The 21436-nt window shown below is 40.2% G+C and overlaps 1 protein-coding gene across 1 annotated transcript in view; it reads right to left on the bottom strand.

Annotated features, from left to right (window-relative positions):
• The window catches only part of GFRA1 (GDNF family receptor alpha 1), a gene marked incomplete at both ends in the record, with an annotated part of 142557 nt that extends 126074 nt beyond the window's left edge, over positions 1–16483 (bottom strand). The window contains 3 exons of the mRNA XM_080348218.1: positions 13676–13759; positions 15060–15362; positions 16444–16483. Coding sequence (XP_080204344.1) covers positions 13676–13759; positions 15060–15362; positions 16444–16483 — 427 coding nt within the window. The remainder of the gene's footprint in view (positions 1–13675; positions 13760–15059; positions 15363–16443) is intronic.
• Between the last annotated feature and the right edge of the window lie 4953 nt (positions 16484–21436).

Consider the following 21436-nt stretch of genomic DNA (forward strand, 5'->3'; position numbering starts at 1 on the left):
GCACCTATTCACTCAAGCCTTAAAACAAGTAAGGATAAAAGAGTCAAAAGAATGAACTCAGCCACATCTTCTACAAACCATGCAGCACTAGATGCAAAGAGAAACAGCCTGGGTTAACACGTTTTATAATGTGAAACAAATAAACACTTCATTTGCCAAATAAAATTAACATAACCTTCTATGACAAATACACTGGCTGCACCTCCTCCAATACCAGTACCTGCACATACACCTTTTAGGTGAACTCAATCATTTAAAGCAAATCTGGGGTACTCCAAACTGCACAGAAGAAATGTGAACAGCAGGAGTCCCCCAGTGGTAAAAATACCTCAAAGAAACCCTTTTCTCTTCCCAAATACCTACTATACAGTATTTTGGGCAGCTATCCAAAACCTTGTCTCTAAACAGCTGTAGAGTGATTCAGAGAAGTATTTTAATACTTTTGCAACTCTTTAAAAATAACTAGTTCAAAATAATACATTTAATGCACACTAATAGTATACATCTGAAAAGTTAACACCTTTAAAAATCCTTTCTAGCTTTCCTGTTATAGAGTCTAGTAAATCATTACTAATATGCACAGTAATTTCTAGAATGTTATTAAAATGCTTTTCTATTATTGTATCATGTCACACACCAAAAAGTCATTACCCAGATTTAGACCACTGCACTCAGCTACAATCTGGGCAAAAGATGATTTGTAAAGTATTACTCTGAAATATCAAGGTTTTCTGAGCTTAAACATATTTCAAATGTTATAAATCCTTTTAAAATTCTGAAAACCACAAGGAAGGATAAGTAATAAACCTTAAATTCTTTACGACACGCTCCTTGAGACTCTGATCTTGTTCAACACGCAGCATTCACGCTCAGAACATGAAGAATTGTCACCCCAATCTATCAGCAGCGCTCTCTTTGCCCGGGGAGCACAACCTGCTCCGTCGATACAGGAGCTGCTATCTGTTCCCAGCACGTTGCACAGCTCCAATAGATGCACCGGGAAGCAGCTCTTCTCACCACAGTCCAGCTCCAGAATCATTTAGTCTGCTTCTCATTCCAGTTAAAGACAGAAACTACTCACTTTAAGTATTCTACAAGCTTGAATATTGACTCTTACAAAGCAATCCTGAGTCCTTCAATTAGCACATATTACTGCTCAAGGGTGGCTAACTACTGGCTCTATTCTATTCTTTTTGTGACAAAATACTTCATTCTGTAACGTGTAAATTACATTTCTCTTCACAGTCTAGACCAGATATTGCAAATGGCCTGCATTACATAAATCTGTGATTCTTTTCCTAAAGATCCTACCGAGAACAGCTTTAGAGAAAACACTGCCATTTACAAAATCAATTTCTTTTGCCTCCTGTTACTATCCTAGGTATAGTCACTTATTGATTATCTTTTAGGTAGGGTTTCAGTTTCATTATGTCTGTCTGTGTACGATTAAATACATGTTTAAATGACCAAATTAATTTAAAATAATGATTAAAAACTAGTATATGCAGTAGCAATGCTACAAATACAATTTTGAAAGGCAAAATAGAATAACATTTGTTTTCTTAGCTTGGCAAAGTATTGATAGGTGAATGATTTCTATGCTACCACTTTCTCTTTAAAGCAGTATGAAACACTTAAAACCTTGACTAAACGCAGGAAGGAAATAACTCTCTTTTCAATAATCTGAGGAATTTATAAGCTTACTTGCAATTAGCATAAATGAAAGACTGTATAATTATTGCACAGCAATGCAGCACCTAAGCCCTAAAGATGGCAGATTCACAAGTGCAACCATTCTCTGTCTTGTTAAGTGAATAATTTAAAGTAGGTAATTAAGAACACTGCAGAGTGGCTGCTTGCAGTGGATATCACTAAACATCATCTATTTTCTGAAGTATCCCTATAACCTAACAGATGCCCAGATGCCGACACTTTTTAAAATTAATAAATAAAGCCCAGCCATCACAATTATTCACTGTTTATGGCTGTGGTTGCACCATTAACGATGTCTTTAATATATTGATCACCTCACCTTTAGTCACTAGGTTAAATACAGTCCAAAAGGGTAATGACCAAAGGTATTTACACAGCTACACAGTGAACCACAAGCACAAGCCAGGGGGAAAGGAGTATGTTCAGAGATATCGGAGCTACAGAAATCATCATGATAATTGGCACCTTTGCTGGCAGCTTCTGCAAGGAGGAGGAGGACTGAGTGGGAACAAAAATGAATGACCTTTCCATTTCTAGGACTGCTAGAGCCTACTGGAGTAGTAGGTTGCTTTGCTCAGCTCTGCCAGGCTGGACATGAAGAACTAACAACTTAATACCATTTTGTGGATAGCTAAAGCATTTGCTACCATTTTTCTTCAAACAGGCTAATTCTAAATTTATTCTCATTTATGCTTTTTAATCTTCCCACAGCTCTTAGAGAAAGGTCAAGGGCATGAAGATAGGATATTTTTAGCTATACAGCAGAAATGTATTAAAAAGCTAAATGAACCTCCAAGTCAGATTCAAATTATTCTCTATTTACAAAATTAAAAAACATTGTATGCCTTTCTCCCTAAACATTAACACAGTTCGACTTAATACATTCGCTCTCCACCCAACCCAGAACTGTCTAGATATTTTTAAACCATGCAAAAACAAAAATAACATAAAAAAACACCACCACCAAATCCTGCGTTCAACAATTCTCACGCCACTCTATAGACAAGATGAAATACACTAACACACCACATTTCTTTGCAAGTCTCCTTTAATTTTCTATTGCAAAGGTGGGACATTTGGCAAGGGGAAGAGACACCTCATGCATCAGCAGCCTTGGGGAATGTTTGCTTAGAAACACACACAGTTTGACCTCTCAAAGGATCAAAGCTGGTTACTTCATCAGGTCATAAGTGTTATCAACCACTGCAAGTTTGCGTCTCCATTTCACTATTTTGGAGCCTAAAACAAAGTAAATAGATTACAACAGAAAGAACTGACACAATTTCTCAGTCTATATGTGTTTATTATAAAGCTGTAATTTTCATGACTTTTCATACGAGACTACTATAGTGAGTTCTTATCTATGCAATCCTTTAAAGAAATCTGACAAGCAAATTTATCAATTTCTAATATAATTTCAAATAATGCAGACACCTTGCTGTCTTCAATCATGCCTTGTTTCATGACTCCGTATGAGGAGAAAAGACCTAATGGATAACATGACATACATTCCCATGGCAATAAAAAATGAACAACAATAAAAAGGATAATTTACTTTGCTGTCAGAGGCTGATCCTGGAGGTGTGAAGGAACATAAGGAAACCTGCAGGGACTGGGTTTTGATCTGGTACTGTATTTAAATATTCTGTAGTTGAGATCTAATTGCAGTTAATCTGCTCAATAAAATTATCTTCACTGTTATTAGTATCCCTGACTTGTGTTATTATATAATCCTAACCTATTTTTTTTTAAACAGACATTTTAATCTGCTGCTTAAGCGTTCATTAATGCAAAGCCATTGCTGTGCAGAATACATTTCCCTCTATTTGCAAGCGGCAAGCCTGAGGAAGTCCGAATATTTGGACGTGAATTCTTTGAAACTACCACCAAACGCTAACATTGCCTTTCTTATTTTTGTTTATGGCCTTATCACAACAAACATCAATCAAACTTAATCCTTAATCCTAAAAATATTCCATCTGAAAAAGACAATGACCCAAAAAATGCAGCGTCACTTATAAATACCATGTGGTATCATCCAAATAGTCAAATACGATATATGTGTTCATATATAACAGCTTTTGGATGGGTCCTCTCTTTCTTGTTTCATTTCTAAATGTGCATGAATAATCTTCATGCCAACTAACCTAAATGCATGAATTATTTCCCATTTTGAGAATCCTGAGATGCTCAATTATCTAATACAACTGTCGGCCATCAACTGTACTTAATTGTCGGTATGTTTCAAGTCCACTGCTTGTTTATTTATACCACTTGCACAACACACTAGATACTTCATGAGACTAGAATAAGATATGTCACAGTCTAATGCTGAATGACATGAGAGCAACCACATTTGCTTTTTTAACCCTAATTTTTCAAGGAAATGTAGGTAAATTGAATATTAGCTCCTCTATCTTCTCCACACCCCTGCTGCTCCCAGTGATTTTTTAACCCGTAGGACATATTTGAATAAATTCCACAGAGGAACAGATATTAAGTTCGTACAATTTTTATGAAAAACTGCAGTTTTTAGACCCAAGCAGACCTGCCTGCTGAGGACAAGGGCAGAGTTAAGGACTGGTGAAGTTACAAAGGAGAGGGGACAGCACAGGGAGAGAAGAGGGAGGGAGTCTGTGCAGAGGGGGGGCATCCAGCCTTATTAGTTCCATTACTCAGGAACAATTCCTTTTATTAGGCCACATCTCAAGCATTTTACAGGGAGGGTGAGAGAACAATTTGGAGGATGCTGGAAAAAAGCAGAGTCTAAGCAAAGCTTTGAAGGCACAGAGAAGGCGTTGCCTCACCAAAGGAGGACAGGGAGGTGTTGGGGCAATGAAGAAAGGGAGAGGCAGACCACAAAGCAAAGACAGGAGAGCAAAGACAAGCCTGTTGTAAAAAGGAAAGGTAAAAACTCTAGTCAGATTTCACATAAATGAGTAGCTGAGGTGGAAAGCTGAGTGACAGAGAAAGAAACCACCAAAGTCCTACAGCCAGAGGTGATTTGGTGGAGGAGTCACAGTTCCGAGACAGCAAAGCCGACAATCAAAGAAGGGACAGTGGTAGATGGAAAAGGTACATGAGGGCAGGAATGAGTTGTGGTTATGAGCTCGAGGAAGCGCCAGCAGCCAGCACCAGAATGACTGTGGGGGTTAAACGTACCCAGGGTCAGCAGCGGGGCTGCGGGGCTGGGAGAATCACGGTGCTGTCTGCTGCTGCGGAGGCGGAACAGGGAAACCATGATTTCTGGCTTTGCTGAACTGAGCTTTAGTACTGCATTTAGGGTGCAGAATTGAAGAGAGTGGAAGCTTTTAACATTTCTGAACCTCATCGGCTGCATGACAAAACTTTAATGGGAAGATGCATTTTACGGACACCAGACAGTTATAAAATCGTATAACCAATGAATGCAGAAATTCATCTTTATTTATAGGTTCCTACTCAAATTGTTTGATATCTTCAGCTGTCTCTACAACCCATCATTTCTGCAAATTTCTATGCAGGAAGAGCTATCTCTATGCCATTACACTTTGTGTCATGCGTCTCTCATGTTGAATTTCAGGCAAGTGCAGATTGTACAGGACAACAGCCTGACACTTACAAAAATTGTCAAAGCATCATAGTAAGTAAAGAACTATTACAAAAATAATTGTGCTGATGTCCAAACTATACTGATAGCATTGTTGCTGCATTAGTTTCATCCACAGAAAATGCAATAATATAAAAATAATACCAAAAAACTAAAATAAAATAAATTACAGAATTAGTTTTCATTTAAAAACGTTCACATTTATAAAAATCAAAGCCTTAAACACATTCCTTTCTAAGGTTAAAATAATACAATGTACATCTTAGAATCAGAAATGTCAGATACTTCTCACAAATAAGTTCTGCCTTACAATCCAGAAATTCTTATTTCTTTTCATCACACACAGGCATTTTACTCTTAACGTTTTTAACATACTGTCAGCTCCTGACAGATACCACTGGCTCTTCCAACACTGCCAAAGTTATTGCTGAGAATCAAACACAAACAAGGTTATAAAAATAAAGTTTGGTGTTTGGTTGGTCGGTTTTTTACATAAAGAGCCAGAGTGCGAATCACCTGCCATAAATTGTGCCTTGCTGTGCCATCGAGAGACAGAAAGCTGCAGGATGCTGCTCTTTTGGGCACCACTCCCTGCACATTACCAGTGGACACAGCTTACAGACAAGGCACTTCAGGAGCCCTCTGAGGAAGACTGTCATAAAAATACGCCTACTCAGCAGAGGTTTCTCTTCTACACCAGCCCTTACACCACCTACATCACCACAGTATTCCCAACACTGCTCTCAGCACCAAAACTCTGCCATATGAACCACGGAGGGGGCTTTTTCTCATTTTTACCGTGTGTCCAACTGCTTACTCTTGCAACACACCCAAGTCTGTAGATAGGTGACAAAACTGGGAGCTTCCTGGCAAGTTCTGTGTTTCTAAGGCCCCCTGGCAGCCCACAGAATCTTTTTGGTTTGAAGAGACCCTCAGGATCATCAAATCCAACCATTAACCCAACCCTGTCACTAAACCATGTCCCTAAGAACCTCATCTATGTGTCTTTCAAACCCCTTCAGGGATGGTGACTCCACCACTTCCCTGGGCAGCCTGTTCCAATGCCCAACAACCCTTTCCTTGAAGAATTTTTTCCTAACATCCAACCTAAACCTTACCGGATGCAACTTGAGGCCATTTCCTCTTACCCTGTCGCTTGTTACTTGGGAGGAGACCAACACCCCCCATGCTACAACCTCCTTTCAGGTAGCTGTAGGTGCTCATTCCTGCTCATCGTGTCCTCCAAATGGCGGTACCTCTCCCCATAGGTAAGCAGATTCTGCTTCTCTACTCAGTGACCAGTAAGTACCTGATCTTTCCTTGTAATCCCACCAGTATCACTAGCAGTACCTATGTACTTTTGCTCCTACTTCAGAGGAAGTCGCGTGGCACTTATGCGAACCATAAAGCTGGCCTGTAATGGGAAACAATAATATATTATACAATTTGCTGCTCAAAAACACGTACGCATTTATGCATTTGATATCTGGCCCACCACAACATAACTGAGGCTCTCCTGCAAAAACACGGGTTAGAGGGATAGCAATTCCACTCTCCAAAGGTGCTACTCTAGACAAAGACGTAGCTCACTGTATACATTATATATTGTAAGCAAAATGCCCGGCCGTGCTTATTCAACTAGCCACCTCCCAACACTTTCCTCTGAGGCTTCAGAATACTGTTCTCCTTTGAGTTTCCTTCAAGACTCCTAAATATTCTCTCTTACTACTCCCAGCATTCAAGGAGACGTGGAATATTCATGCATAAATGCCCTGTGTTGTATGATTAGATGCTTCATCCTTCCATGGAATGGATTTCTTCTTGTTTCTCATGTTGAAACAGGTTGACAAAGCCTGCCCAGACTGTTGGGACAAACAGAAACTCTACATTTGCTCCAAGCTACGCTTTTTAAATACTTGAGGAAGAAAGACCTTTTCTTCTGTTTTACAGATCTTCAAATAAATTAGAAAAACAGTTCAAATAATCTCACCAAGGAAGGAAATGTGGACTAGATTGAGGATATTTGCATATTCCTGTTTGGGGTTTCAAGGCCTGTTCATGTTCCTGATGAAGGTAAAGTGCGTAAGCACTGCCTTTATAAGCTAGTCAATCAGTTACTTCAGCAAAGTACTTAATTCCCCTCTCATAATCAGATCTAGCTTCAAGAAATGGAGAAAATAGGAAATTCAAAGAGCTACTGCTAGCCAACAGTCACCAAAGTGATTTTCTTTTGTACCAAGTCCAATCTGATTATGAAAATGCAGAAGTGGAAATCAGCAACTAGTATCTATGCACCCTTGATAACTCGTTATCTGACTGGAAGCCAGCCTAGTTGTCTCTGCAAAGAAAATCTGCAGACAGAAATGTCAAAGAACACAAACATTGTACATGCTCGTATTAGACTTTGTTTTTTTTTTGGTCAAACTATTTCTATTTTGTTAAATGCAGCTAAAATAGATGCCTGTGTTGTTTGGGGTTTTTTTCTTGCAACAGGCAAAGGGCCACAAATTCTTATTGGGGAAAAAAAATTTAGTCTGGATTTGTAACTGTAAAACCAATATTAAATGTTGGTCCAAAGGTTATTGTTTTAATGTATTACTTTACAAAGGAAAATACAGTTATGTATGTGACAATCTAGTGTAGGCTAAATTAACAATGTTTTTACTTTTCTGTTATCAAACAGCTCTACCTCACATCAGAAAACCAGAACTAAGCCAAATAAATCACAACAGGAAACAGAATACATCATAATCAAATAAAAAGATTTTGATGTGTTATGCTTACTTCAATGGGAACAGAATCAGATTGCAAGACTCCTATTAACTTAATAAGATCTGGTTTATTGTTTATGAAATCGGGTGAATGTGCAATGTAACTCACATGAAGTATCTCATTTTTTTTTTCAAACAAACTGCAACAATATGGGAGGTAAGAGCTAATAAAAGCATTGTAAATAGTAGCATCTCAAATATTCTTACAGAAATGTCCGAAAAAGACATAGTGTTAAATTAGAATAGTATGTACCATTTGAAAGATACACAGACTTAGGAACAGATCCAGGATTAGAGGCCTCAGGCAGTAGGAATTGGGTATGTCATATAGTATTAATTCATGGGAGAAGCCACTAATTCACATGCCTTAAACCCCAAAGGAAAAAGCAGTGAATCTGCTGGCGAGGACAGAGGCTCTAACTTATCTTTTTGATGAAAAATTTTTAAAACACTATACATGGATGCTACAACAGAAAAGTAATTTACCAGGTAGGAAAAAAAAAGAAGCAAATGATAATTAAAGTGTCAGGGACCTGCTAACCAGAACACAGCTCCTACATTAGTTCAAGAATTGCAAAGAACGAGTGGGAAAACATTCAATTATTGAGTAAAAGAATTTTGGGATGATGAAAGTTTGGGTGAAATTAATCCACTATGACATGGTATTTTCTAGTTCTACAGCCTCTCTTTATAGAAGTTGCAGAAAGAGAAGATACAAAGAATCCTCCGCACATAGCCAAGGAAGTTCTGTCTCTCTGGACCCTGAGAATTCATGTTGAAAACCCCAACCTTCCTCCCCCACCTTTGCTGATAGCACCTTCTGCAAAGGAAACACTTGCAGTCCATTCTCCGTTGATGTCTCTACCCCATGCCTAGGAAGGATAAAACAACAGGGAGGGACCACCCAGCTGTCATCAAAACTTGGAGCCAGTTTCATGCCAGGGAAAGGGAAGCTCCCCCCTTATAAAAGTCTGTCAAACGTTGAAGGAAGAGTTTTGCATACCGGACTTCGTTTTTTCCCAGCATCGACTTTTCGATTTGTGAACACAATTGATACAGGATGCCTCCAAGACTTTGAAAAACCCAGAGGAAGAAAGGAAAACCACCAACTAACCCACTCTATCCTAAAAAATGCAGAGTTCCTAGAGGGAGACCCAGACCCAACTTCATGAAATCCTACAGAACATAAGACTGCCTACATTAAACCTCACCAGCGCACACACCCTTCTGAGAACTCCAGCACTGCTAACTTTCTGTAGTCTCAACATTTTAAACACAGTAGAAAGCCACCTACTGACCATAATTGTTCCATTGTAATTGACCATAAAGCTTCTTCAGTATGCAACTCGAACACGCTAAACTTCATGGTGCTGTACTACCCATGTTCTAGTGTGGAATGTCACACCCCAGTAAGAAGCCCTGCATGTTGTGCTGTCTACTGAACTCTTGGTTTTAATAAACTAATTTATCATAATAAATATTAAATACATCCTTTTCTACATATCAGCTTCCATATACCTCCTGCAACAGAACATTCCCAGATTTTTTTGAAGAGTAAACAGCCTCTCATAAGAGCAGAGTCACGAAATATTCCGTTTGATATGTAACCATACAAGCCGGTTTCTTCCTCTCATTTGTTAATGATACAAAAGACACTTTGCAAAAACAGTTTACTACACTAAAAAGAAATATTGGCAAAATAATTAATTTCTACCTGTCTTGCACTTTAGCAACTAGAAACAAGCCATAACTAGCAGCAAGTAACCGACCAATTCTCCACAGATTACCAGCAAAACCTGTATGTTGCAAGAAATATTGTGATTTATGCGGCCTGTGCTTTAAGATTATTTCTGAACATAATAGATGTAAAAGAAAGAAGAAAAGATACACAAAGCTGAACAACGGGATAATAAGCCTGTGACTAAGTAACTTAAAAAAGTGAATCCATGGGAGGAGCGCATTTTGTCATCCTAAATACGTTGATCTAAATAGTCAACTCTTTTAAACATTAAGTATTCTACTTACACCACTTCACAGATATGGCTTAAGGCATTTTATTCAGCTTCAGTGGCTCTCAATTTTGTGTTGAAATGAATGACAGATTTCGGAAGTGTTTATTTTGTATTTCCACAGGTACGTGAAGCTACAGTTTTTATGCAGAGTATTTTCTTACAACATACCACAGAGACGGCCACTCTGCTGTATCAGTTGATACTGAAATAATAAGATATCTTCCAGTTGCAAGGGTCAATGTCAAATGCAATAAAACTTCAAGAGGCAAACTGCTCCCCAGGTAGTAAGAAGCCTTGGTAGCTTTAACAAGTGACTAAGTCAAGCATCTATCCTTAATTTGGTGTGAAACTCACCTCTGAAATCAAATCAACAGATTTTGCATTTACTGTAGTTGTGACGGAAGTCAATGGCCTTAAAATGTTTTCACCTCTCAGAAGTTGTTAAGGTTTAAGCAAAATCTTTACATCATAATAACTAACCCAAATCTGTTACTCTCTAAAATACACACACAAGTCTTCAGGAATTTGAAGAGCTGCCTACCAGTAAGAAATTCACACCCTTGAGGCAGAAGCACCACATTAGACATTGCAGTTCTACAGAAAATTCAGATGTAGACATGCCCAAACTAAAAAACAAGACAGCCTTGTACTCAACCAGAAAGACTGCTGTCCTGGATTTGACCATGTGAGGTGTCAGAGGACTAACTTTATTAGAGGAGATGGATTAGGAAAGTAAAGTGCAGACAGAAAGGAAGATCAGACCCTTAAATACTCAGGATACATCATCACAAGTAAATGAAACACTGAACTTGCATTCTTATTTTAGCCACTTTCCAAAAATTATACTGTCCTTCTAAATTTAGTAGAGATTCAAATGCAAAATTCGTGGAGTTTAGCATCTAAATAGACAATAACGTGACCTCAACAGCTAGTATTATGATAAATAATTTTGTGGGTTTAAATTTTTCTGTGTTGTTGATCATTTTGAATTTTATATAAAACATTTAGCTTGTCACTCTAGTTCTAGACTAACTATACTGCTAGTCCCAGAATAACACAGAACACTTGAAAATATAAAACAAAGCTTCGCTTTACTAACACAACGGCATCTCTTGTTCCATGAACATAATGGGAACTGAAGAAAAATTGCACACATAGGAACAGGTTTACCAATATCTTCCTGATTTTTGTTTTAAATCAACATATTGACTCTTGAACAATTAATGAGAAAGTGGCATCCTGTTTCCATACTGGATGCAATTTTGAATATCTTTCAGTATAGAATTAGATCAACTTTTAAAACTGTCCTCCATTTCTTAGACTGACTTACACTACAAAAGGTTTATGTAACACACAAAACAGTCGTCTTAGCCAATATTTTTCCCTTTTCCATGTACCATAAAAGACAACTACTGTGATTTCCTATACTGTTTCAAAAACAAACTTAAAAGATGGCAAAAGCATTACACCTGACATATAACAAGTCACACAATATCACAATGACATCAAGAGATGAGAAGGTTAATCGCTCCTTTTAATTACACCCAAGTAACTTTAATGAGAGTGAATACTGTACCAACATCTATAAACAGCAATGACCACATTAGCAGAACACCAGTTATGAAACCTTTGCAAACACTGCTTGTACAGGTTTTTGGGTGGGTTTTTTTTGTTTGTTCCAATCAAGATATAAAAATTTTACCAAGTTCTGCTGTTTGGGGTGTTTGCAGAGCCCTGCAAAAAACCTGTAAGACTAGACAGCTTTAGAGAATGTAACATGCAGTAGTAACCATGACGATAAGAAAAATGCTTTTGCTCATCTTTTTCTTTCAGATGACAACACTTCCAAATATGGGTGGTTTTCCGCTGTATTACAACTTCTGTTTGACTCTCCCCGTGAATCTAGGCTTCCCATCTCAGTAAACCTTAAACTTCTGACCAAGTCAAAAGCAATTTGGAGTGCACTAGTAACACAGAATGAATCCTAACCGGTCTAGTAGCACCCTAAATGACTGTGGTAGGATGGACATCGCTTGTTGGCAAATACATCTTATTTCATTGTTGCATGGAACAAACAGAAAAAAAAAATGCATTTTAAAGATAATTACTTTGCAAGCAAATAAGGAATCTAAAAAAATAACAGAAAGGCAGAGCATTCATAGAGTATTCCTATGGATATGATAAAACTGCTAAGGTAGGTTAGAATTTAGCCCTCAGCAGGCTGAACATACTCTTTAAGAAAACAGCCCGAAATTCCTCTGCACTGATTTTGTCTTCGCTTTGTATTAAGTTGGGGTATTTAAGCAATACAAAATAAAATAAAGATTCTTCAGAAATTAATCTTTGTTCTCTACTATATCTCCAACAGACTTGCTCACCAAACTAGGATAATGCTTTCAAAAGATCTGAAGTCACATTTTGAAAAGTGACTAAACGGCTGATTTTTCAAAGGCATTAAGATATCTAAAGATGCATTAAGCACTTAGAATTTTTAAAACTGCCTGGGCATCTAACACCTATTTAAATCACTTAGTCCTCTCTGAAAATCCCAATGGGCAGTTATCTACATTTTATGTGTCTATATGCCTTTGAAAATCTGTACCATTAAATACTTAACAACCTTAGTCCTCCTGGCTTTAATGAGACTTAAGGTCCTAAAAAGTCTAAGTACTTCTGAAAATTGGTCAAGCCACTCTCTTTGCTCTTTTCTTCTTTTTTTTAAAGGGCAATCTACTAATGCTTATCCATGGCATGCCAGTCACCTATAGCTTCAACACTGTCAGATTTACACATCGAACTATACACATTCAGTTTTCATGTAACTAAACAAAGGTCCTGAGTGCAAACTGCATCCTTATAAGACTTTCTGAAGCTCCAAAAGAAGAGATCTAATTCCAACATGTAGCCCCTATCAGTGCCCAAAATTCATTGCTTCAATAAATATGATCTGAAATTAGTGTAATTTGGGTTTATAGAAAACAAGCAGCATAGTTTAATTAGAGAGCAACATATTCAAATTACTATAAACAAGTTCTGAAAGACAGCCACACAGCAACAAAAAAATATTCAGAGCAAAATTAGAAAAAGAAGGAAGTTGTGAACAGGCTCTTTAAACAGGCAGCAGTTCCAGAGAAGAAGACAAGCCTTAATTCTGAAATCTCTTTTTTAAACAAAAATGTATGAAACTATAAAGCATTCCCTTATGCAAACATTTGAAAGATTTATCTTCTGATCTTCTTTAATGTCAATGGGAGGTAACTTGCACTGACCACATTCCCAAAAAGGAACTGATTTGTAAATTAGGAACGCAGGGAATCAGATTGCCACCTACAGGAAAATTTAGCATTTATTGTCAAGAATGACTCTAAAAGAATACAAATTGCCATCCTGCCAAGCACGCTTTCAGGTTTAGTTATTATTTCAAAACCAATTAGTGTTTTCTTTGGTCCAACTATATCATGAACTTTCTAAATCCAGAAAGCCATTACCATTTCTTTTTAGTTGAGAGTATTGCTTGAAAGTCACATCATTCAGCTACAAAGCAGCAGATTATAATCATGTTTCAGTTAAAGAATTTTAAGTCTGCTTACCTGATACAATTGGTGCTAACCTGAATATGTCTGATAGTCTGCTGTTAACTGGTTCATAAGGGGAATCTTCAAGCAAGTCATTTCCTAAAGACAAAAAATATTTGAATTTTTTTTAATACAAGAATTCGAGATAAGATTCAGTTGTTTACTTTCACTCAGAAATGAAACCACTCTGCCACCGCAGAAGGTGCTCCCCTCTAATTTGTGTGACTATTAGTTCTCAAAGCATTATCTATAAAAACATCTGAAAGAAGCAAGTTGTTTATCCCTCTCAATAGTTCTTTTCTCTCCTTCCTCCATGGATAAGGTCATAATTTGCAGAGACAGCCTGTGACATCACAGGGACTGTCCCACCTCACACCAGCAGGAGAGAAGCTGTAGCAGGGGTGTTCCTCTTCATTCACACTAACAGCACAGCTTTTTTTTCAGAGGAGGAGCAGCGCAGGTAATAGCCAAAACATAACATCTTTGGAATAAAACACTCCTAACAAGATGCTGTCAGAAGGGAAACTTTTTATGATGCAGAAAACATCCAAATGTAGGGTAATTTATCACGAAAGCCAGAACAAAAATACATATAGACTCATTAAAACATTCCAGGTGATGCTTGGATAAATGAACAAAAAGGGATTACTTCCCTTTTGGCAGAAGTAGCTACAGAAAATGGTTAAAATGGGGACCACACTGAAGTGAAAAATTGCATCTTCAGTTCCAGGGCCAGAGCAAAGCAGAGCTAAAAATGATATATCTCATATAAGGACCTAACTGACTGTTCTCAGTAGACTATGGGAAATTTGCCAGTGACATCAAGAACAGAAGTCCCAAGTCAATCACTGTCATATCTCTTCTAACTGGGACTTCTACATGCTCTAGGAAGCACAAACTTCTTTTTTTCTACCTCAGCATGCCAAGGGAATATTTCTAGCAAATACACAAAAGAATCAACTTTGCCTTAAAATACAGCTCCTCTTCATGTTACATTTAACTTTCAACACAGCTAAGAATCTAGTTCCAGTGTCCTGTGATCTCGTTAGGTGAGTCCTAATTAAGGAGTTTAAATATTCTTAGGAAAAAGTCTCCAAATGATTGTTTTTGTAGCTTTTGCACTTGCTAGTGCCCTTATCTTTTGACTTGGGTTTAGAAAGGTCAGCTGGGTCCCCTGGAGGAAACCCTCATTGTGGATTTCCCAACAACAGGAGACCGAGCAGCAGCTGTTCTTGAGTCGGATGAAAGGTCCTCAGTTTGCAGCTGAAGAGCAGAATGTGAATTATGGGGTCAGACCCTCGGTTTAGCCTCAGTGGCAGTAACTAGCTGCGGATGTGAGGGGCAGCAAAATCACACACTGCATTAGGGGAGTGTAACGTTTATGTGTTTTGCAACGTACCCTGTAAGCTCTGGTACATGCTCCAGTAAATGCGCAGGCAGTTTTTCTCCTTTTTCATGCCCCTCTTACAGCGGCAGTTGTACAGAGACTTCTGCTTGAGAGCTTCCATGGCGCTTTTGCACTCGTCCTTTGCCTCCAGGCCTGTCGCCCGGCTGAAGTTGCTCTCTTTGCCGGCTACACACTGCCTCAGTGTCCTGTATTTAGTACTACAGCTCTGCTCCTTCAGACACTGATCGCTGGCTTTCACGCAGTCCAGGCGGTCCCCGCCAGGCAGCCCGCTCACTTCTGTGGACAGAAGTACATCTAGAGAGAGGAGACACAAACCAAGAAACTCTCGTTGAGGGATGAGGCTGATTTAACCAGGGCTCCGGGGCAGACATCTGGGAAGCACAAGGCACCTCTTCATGCAGCCAGCGCCAGGTCAGCACCTTGCAAAGCTCCTGGCTTCATGCGACTACACCTTAGGAAAAGGCCCATGGGGTTTTCACTGTTTTAGATCCACTTTTGTGGAAGCCCAAGAAAACAGCATCTTTTAAGCCTGCTGGTTGATTTATGAGAAAACACAAAAAGGAAAGAAAACCCACAAGGGTTAATGTGCCCGACAAAACGAGCATACATTATTCCTTAGATCCGCTTTGGTGAAACAAATAACCTTCCCATTTGAGTGTTTAACTGAGGGGTTAAATATTCTTCCTCACTTTCCACAAGAGCTTTGCTGTAATTTCAATTACATCCACAAACAACCCGCTCAGATAGATAAGTATCCTCACTGATTGATATTAGCCTCTTTTTGCGTCAGTCACTTTTTAAAGGCTGTGCACATTTTTGCTTATTCTATACGCATAAAGGTAGAATTTATAACTCCCCCTTCCATTTCTCTCCACGTATGATGCTTTTGCAGGAGAACAAAGCAAATTACATTAACTCTTTCCTCTCCATCGTGCCCCCTGTCACGCTCCCTCAGAAACGCACAAATGGAAACGCAACCTTCTCCTGTGGAAGGGAAACCAGTTCAGGCTGCAAACCACTCGCATCCGGGCAGCCTGCCAGGCTCAGGTGAAGATACAATCCTTCAGCTGGCTCTTGTCACCCCTCCAACCCTCCCCAAGCAGCCTTATTTTATTAAAACCAAAAGTTTGCCTGTAACTTGTGAGAATTCAATTTAACAAGAAGCTATGCAAACAAGTATCTAAGTCTGTTCTCTCCCAGAGCTTTAAATGTAGACGGGGGTTAACTGATGTGAAGCAGAGCTGTTAAAACTACTGGAAACTTCACTGTTCTCCCTAAACAATAGACTGACAACCGTCAGGCATCTGATCCCATAAACCCTATGCTTTGCTTTATGAAGCGATGTACAGACAGAAATCAGACGCCAGCAACTTACCCACTAAGGGCAAAGCCAAGTACAAGATAGCGAGAAACATCTTGGTGTCCGGATGGTTTCCCCAAACGAGCTGATACGACACAACAAAGACAATCAGCATGTAGATATTCCAAAACCGCCGAGGTCCGAAGACTCCAAGTTCAGATCCATTGAATTCAAAGGAAAAAAAAAAATAAAAAAATCCCTCTCTCCTCTTCACCGCTACCACCAGCAGCGGCAGGAGCGGCGATGCAAACGCTGAGCTTTTCCCTTAGATTTCAGGTCTGAGCAACCTGAAAACACAAGCACTGATTTCAGTGAGGGAGGGAGAGGCGCACGCACGGGTATATGTGTGTGCGAGTGAGCAAGCGGCAGCGGGGCAGGAGCGCCGGTCGCCTCCTTGGGTGGGCAGCGCCTGTTCCCAGGGAGGGACCGAGAGCACACACGAGGGTGGGGGGGGGACGAGATCCGAGGCGCCCGCCCGCCCCCGGCCGCGCAGCCGGGGCGAGCCGCTGGCAGCCCCGGAGGCACTTACAGCCTTTGGCTGCGGCTCCCCAGGGCTGCCCGATCTCTCCTCCCCCCCGGGGGAATTCGCCTCTTCCGCCTCTTAATCCGCAACTTTATTTATTGGCTTGCGGCGGGGCGAAGAGATGGGGCGCCGCGCAGTTTTGCGCGGTGCGCTCGCCTCCGCCGCCGGGTCGGGGCGCGGTGGGGGCAGGTGCCGCGCTGCCGGCAGCGGCTGCCAAACTTTGGCGGGGAAAATTGGGACGGGGCGGGGAGGGCGCCGACCGGAGAGGAGCCGCCGCGGCTCCGGGAGCGCCCCGAGCACAGCGCCCAGGGGCGCTCGGCGCGGCGGGGACGTTTCCGAGCGGAAGCCGCCACCAACTGACCGAGCACCGGGAGATGCAGCGCGGCGGGAGCCGCTGCCCGCGCCCGGCGGGGGTGACCCCGCTTCCCGCTCGCTCCCGCCTTCCACCGGGGCTCGGCGGCCACGGCCTCCCCATGGGGTACCGGGGCGTCCTGCTGCCACCCCGGGGAGCGGCGAGGCGGGACGAGCGCCCGTGTGTTCCCCGCAGCCCTGCTCGGGCAGGCCCCGCGCCCGCGGAGCCCTGCGGAAGAAGCGCCGCCCGGCGCGGGTTGAGCCCCGCCGGCCGCGGGAGGCGGGAGGCGGGACGCGCGTCCCCGCGGAGCTCGGCGCGGAGCGGCCCTGGACCGGGGCTGAGCCGAGTGTATCGGCTTCCACTTGGCTCCTGAATAAACAAAGCGAACATATGTCCCATCTTCGTGACAGATGGTTCAAACAGAGAACTATTTAGTGGTTTTCCCACAGTTGCTACTATGGAGCACTTCCCCGAAACCCAACAAAATGCAATTAGCCTAAAATAGCATCAGTTTCCAGATTTCCGTGTTTTCGTATGTGGGAGATTGATTCAGGTGTTTTTATGTTTTAGCTGCAACCGAATGTATTTGATTAAGTTTAAAAAAAAAAAAAAAGACCAAAAAAACCAGTAAAAACAGTATATACTTTACTTGGCAATTTTGTCAACAAGCTATTTGGCCCATTTGACTTAAGGAATTCTCACAATAAATTTTGCCTAAAGGAGTTTGCCTCGCCTCATGAGATGGAAGATGATCAGGCTGGCCACTTTTACAGCAAAAGCTGGATGGCAGATGGAGCTAAACTGTTGTAAGGTACTTCAGAAACACTTATTTAAAAGCTCAGCATATGCCAGGATATACAGAGAATACGACATTCACAGGACCCAAGTGGAAGCTTTTTTTTGTTATCTGTTTTTTCCTCTCCTGCCACTTTTTTGAAGTAGCTGGTATTTAGTGAAACAAGTCGGCCTTCCGAACACTGCAGTACAAATTGAACTGGGTGATGTAGAGAGATAACTTCTTTACTGATAATTTTGACACGATTATGGCACATGATAAGCTTTGTATGGAAGTTATTTGTATGTGTAATACACAAGTAGCATTATTCTCCTGTTATTTACAAGTCAGGAATAGCTACAACATTCACAGCAGAGCAAGTGAAAATAAGACTGAAAACCAGGACACTATTTACAAAACCATTCAAGCATCCACGTCCGAAATACATACATATACACACACGCACACACACAGTATTATTTGTATATAAAAGCAACACTTTGCAAAGCTCTATATTAATAGGTACTTTCACTGTTATAAAATACAGCTTTTGTGGGGTGTTTACTATTACAGTGAAACTGAAGTCATGTTTGAAGTGTTAAAAAAGAAGTTATTGACAGTTCAGAAATAACAAGACAGCTGGAAACCATGCATCCAAAATTCTGAATATTGTCACTAAGCACTCCTCCCCCCAGTATTTTGGCTCACCTCTGGAAAACTATCACCCAAAGTGAAAAAAACGTTAAAATGTCTTAATCCAAAAAAGTTTCCAAATGCAACCATGTTCTGAAAAAAAAAAAACTATCAAGGGGAAAGTCCATGCTACCTACAGTTGCTCGAAGTGTCACATTAACACTCAAGGCAGGCAGCTTTCCTGAACTGTAGTGCCATGTTGTATTAGTATTGCTTACCAGACAGAGTATACCCTGCCACAAATCATTGCTACAGGTCATTTTCAGGTTTTTTAAAGAATTTTTAAAGTTGGCAAACAACATCCATAAGCCACTCTGTGGCTGGAGTCGATCCTTCTGCTCTTCACCCATTTTTTTCCAATTGCCTTTTACTTCCTTTGGGGTAAAATTAAGTCAATAGATGCTTTGCTGTTGATTTCAGTCAAACTAAGGTCCACCTTACAATTTGTATCTGACAATCACTACATAAGACAATCAAAATTAATAATTAAAAAACCAAATCATACAGAGGACCTTAACATGAACATTTTAAAGATATTTAAGCTGGTTTTCTACTCTGTTGATACAAATTTTATAAAGAAGTTCCAGAACAATTAATCTAATATATAAGTTACAGCTGGTAGGGGCAAACATTTCCTTAGAAGACAGATGACAACATAATCACCACTGAGTTATTGTTTAAAGGCCATTACAATATAAATAATGTGGAAGACAGTACTAACTACTTCAAGCTACTTGCTGCCAGCATTAACTGCTAGTACTTCAGTCTTTATGTAATGTTAGTTGCTTCTTTCTAGTTATCTACTTGAGCCAGTATTCTTTCATGGAAAACCTTTAATAAAGAAAAGATGAAGTAATCAGGATAGAGGGGTTATCTCATACTAAAACTTCTTTAAAAAAAACCAGTGTTTCAAACACTGCTTTTTCAGAGTAGGTCAAGATAAGTGAACCCCTAACTATGGACACTTTTAAGTTTGCTGTCCCCTTGGCTGGACCCAAATGCTCTGAATACAGCATCAAACCACACTTGCAGTCAGGGCTGTGTGGTACCAAGCCCACAGATTCCCTTTGCCCTTTCTGCCATAGACCTCCTTTTAAAGACTGAACCTGGCAAGAAAATATTGAAGTTGGAGACAGTGAGCCCAGGGAAAGTTACACAATATTATCTGCAGGCCCAGTAGATATGTGAAGAGAAAGTATGCTGAGAATAAGAGCAGTGCCATGAACTTTAAATATAATTCTTTGGGGATTAAATAGGTGAAGCAAAGCTGAAGCTGAACTAATGAGTGAGATATAGCAGGTGGGGGGGAGCAAGCAGCTGATGGGAAAAAGTCTGTGTGCCATGGGAGCACAAAAAGTACTGTTTACACAGGAGGCTTTAATCAATAATGAGAAAGGGAGAATATACAAGTTAGAGAATTACTAGGGACTGGGGGAACAATCTGAATTGCATTTTTTTGTCTTACGTTTATCTGCTTACCATGAAGTCAAAGCGCCTAGTGGTGGGAATAAGGCAAGAAGGATTTGCTCAAGGCATTAAAGTTTTGTAAAAGACAGATTAAATAACAGTGCTCCAAAAATCAATTTTGAGGGGCTTATGAAGCCTTGAATGGGTTTTTGCAGCACAAAAGCAAGATTGAGTTTTTACTGAACCTGTCATTTATTTGGGTTTAGAGCTTTGGGTAAGTATCAGGAAAAACATAAAACAAAAGCAAAGTAAGCAACAAGAATTCACACAGTAATCAAATAAAAACCATGTGGAAGTACAATCTAGATCACTGAGTGACTTAATTGATGCGAAAGTATAAGAAAAGAAAGTCCCGTGTGTCCTCCCAGCTCCGGTTTGATCTGACCTGGTAGTGAATTCCCACAGCTGTTCTTGGCCAGGAAGTTTGTGCTGAACTCTTGCTTCCCTGTCCAAACTAGCGGTTGTGTTTCTGTAACACAGACCACCTGGGGCAAAAAAAATAAATAAAGCTGCAAAATTCCTTCTATCTAACATGTGACCTGATTATGATTTCAGTAGGATAGATACATAAACACTGAAACTGTACAATGCAATTCAGAGAGCTTGTAGTTAAGAAGCACAACATACTAGGTACACTTAAAGATTCAAAACTCAGGACAAAACTGCAGCCACTTGTGAAGTTCTGTATCTTATGCAAATGAATACAGGCATAGACGCTGATGTTTGCCCAAACTGGTAAGGAAAAAGTTGTTAAGACAAACTGAGAACGGTTGTATCCATCCATTTATGTATTTTTGCTTTAAAAATGGGATAACACAGCCCTCTAGCTGTCTGCAGAGGCAACTCATGCTGCTGTGGGAGACGTGATCCCGGCCTCTGCAGCAAAACTACGCGCTCAGTTCCACAGCACAAGAGGATACAGTCAGCAAAGGAACTTGATGTGACACAGGTAAAAGTATAAAGGATGAAAAAAATATATATATTTTATTAAGTAGCAGTAATTCAAGTGCATATAAAATCTAGAGCAATACATTTCAGATGCTGGAACAGCATCATTTGAAACTTGAGCTTCTAAACCATATGCCAGCCGTATCAACCTTTAGCATCCCATGGGCATTAGCAACTAATGTGATTCAACCAAGATCATAATTCAATTTGTTAACTTGAAACTTCGCTTTTATCTTTTTAAATTTGCAAC

This window comes from Nesoenas mayeri, assembly GCF_963082525.1.
Source record: "Nesoenas mayeri genome assembly, chromosome: 7".
In the NCBI taxonomy this organism is placed as follows: domain Eukaryota; kingdom Metazoa; phylum Chordata; class Aves; order Columbiformes; family Columbidae; genus Nesoenas; species Nesoenas mayeri.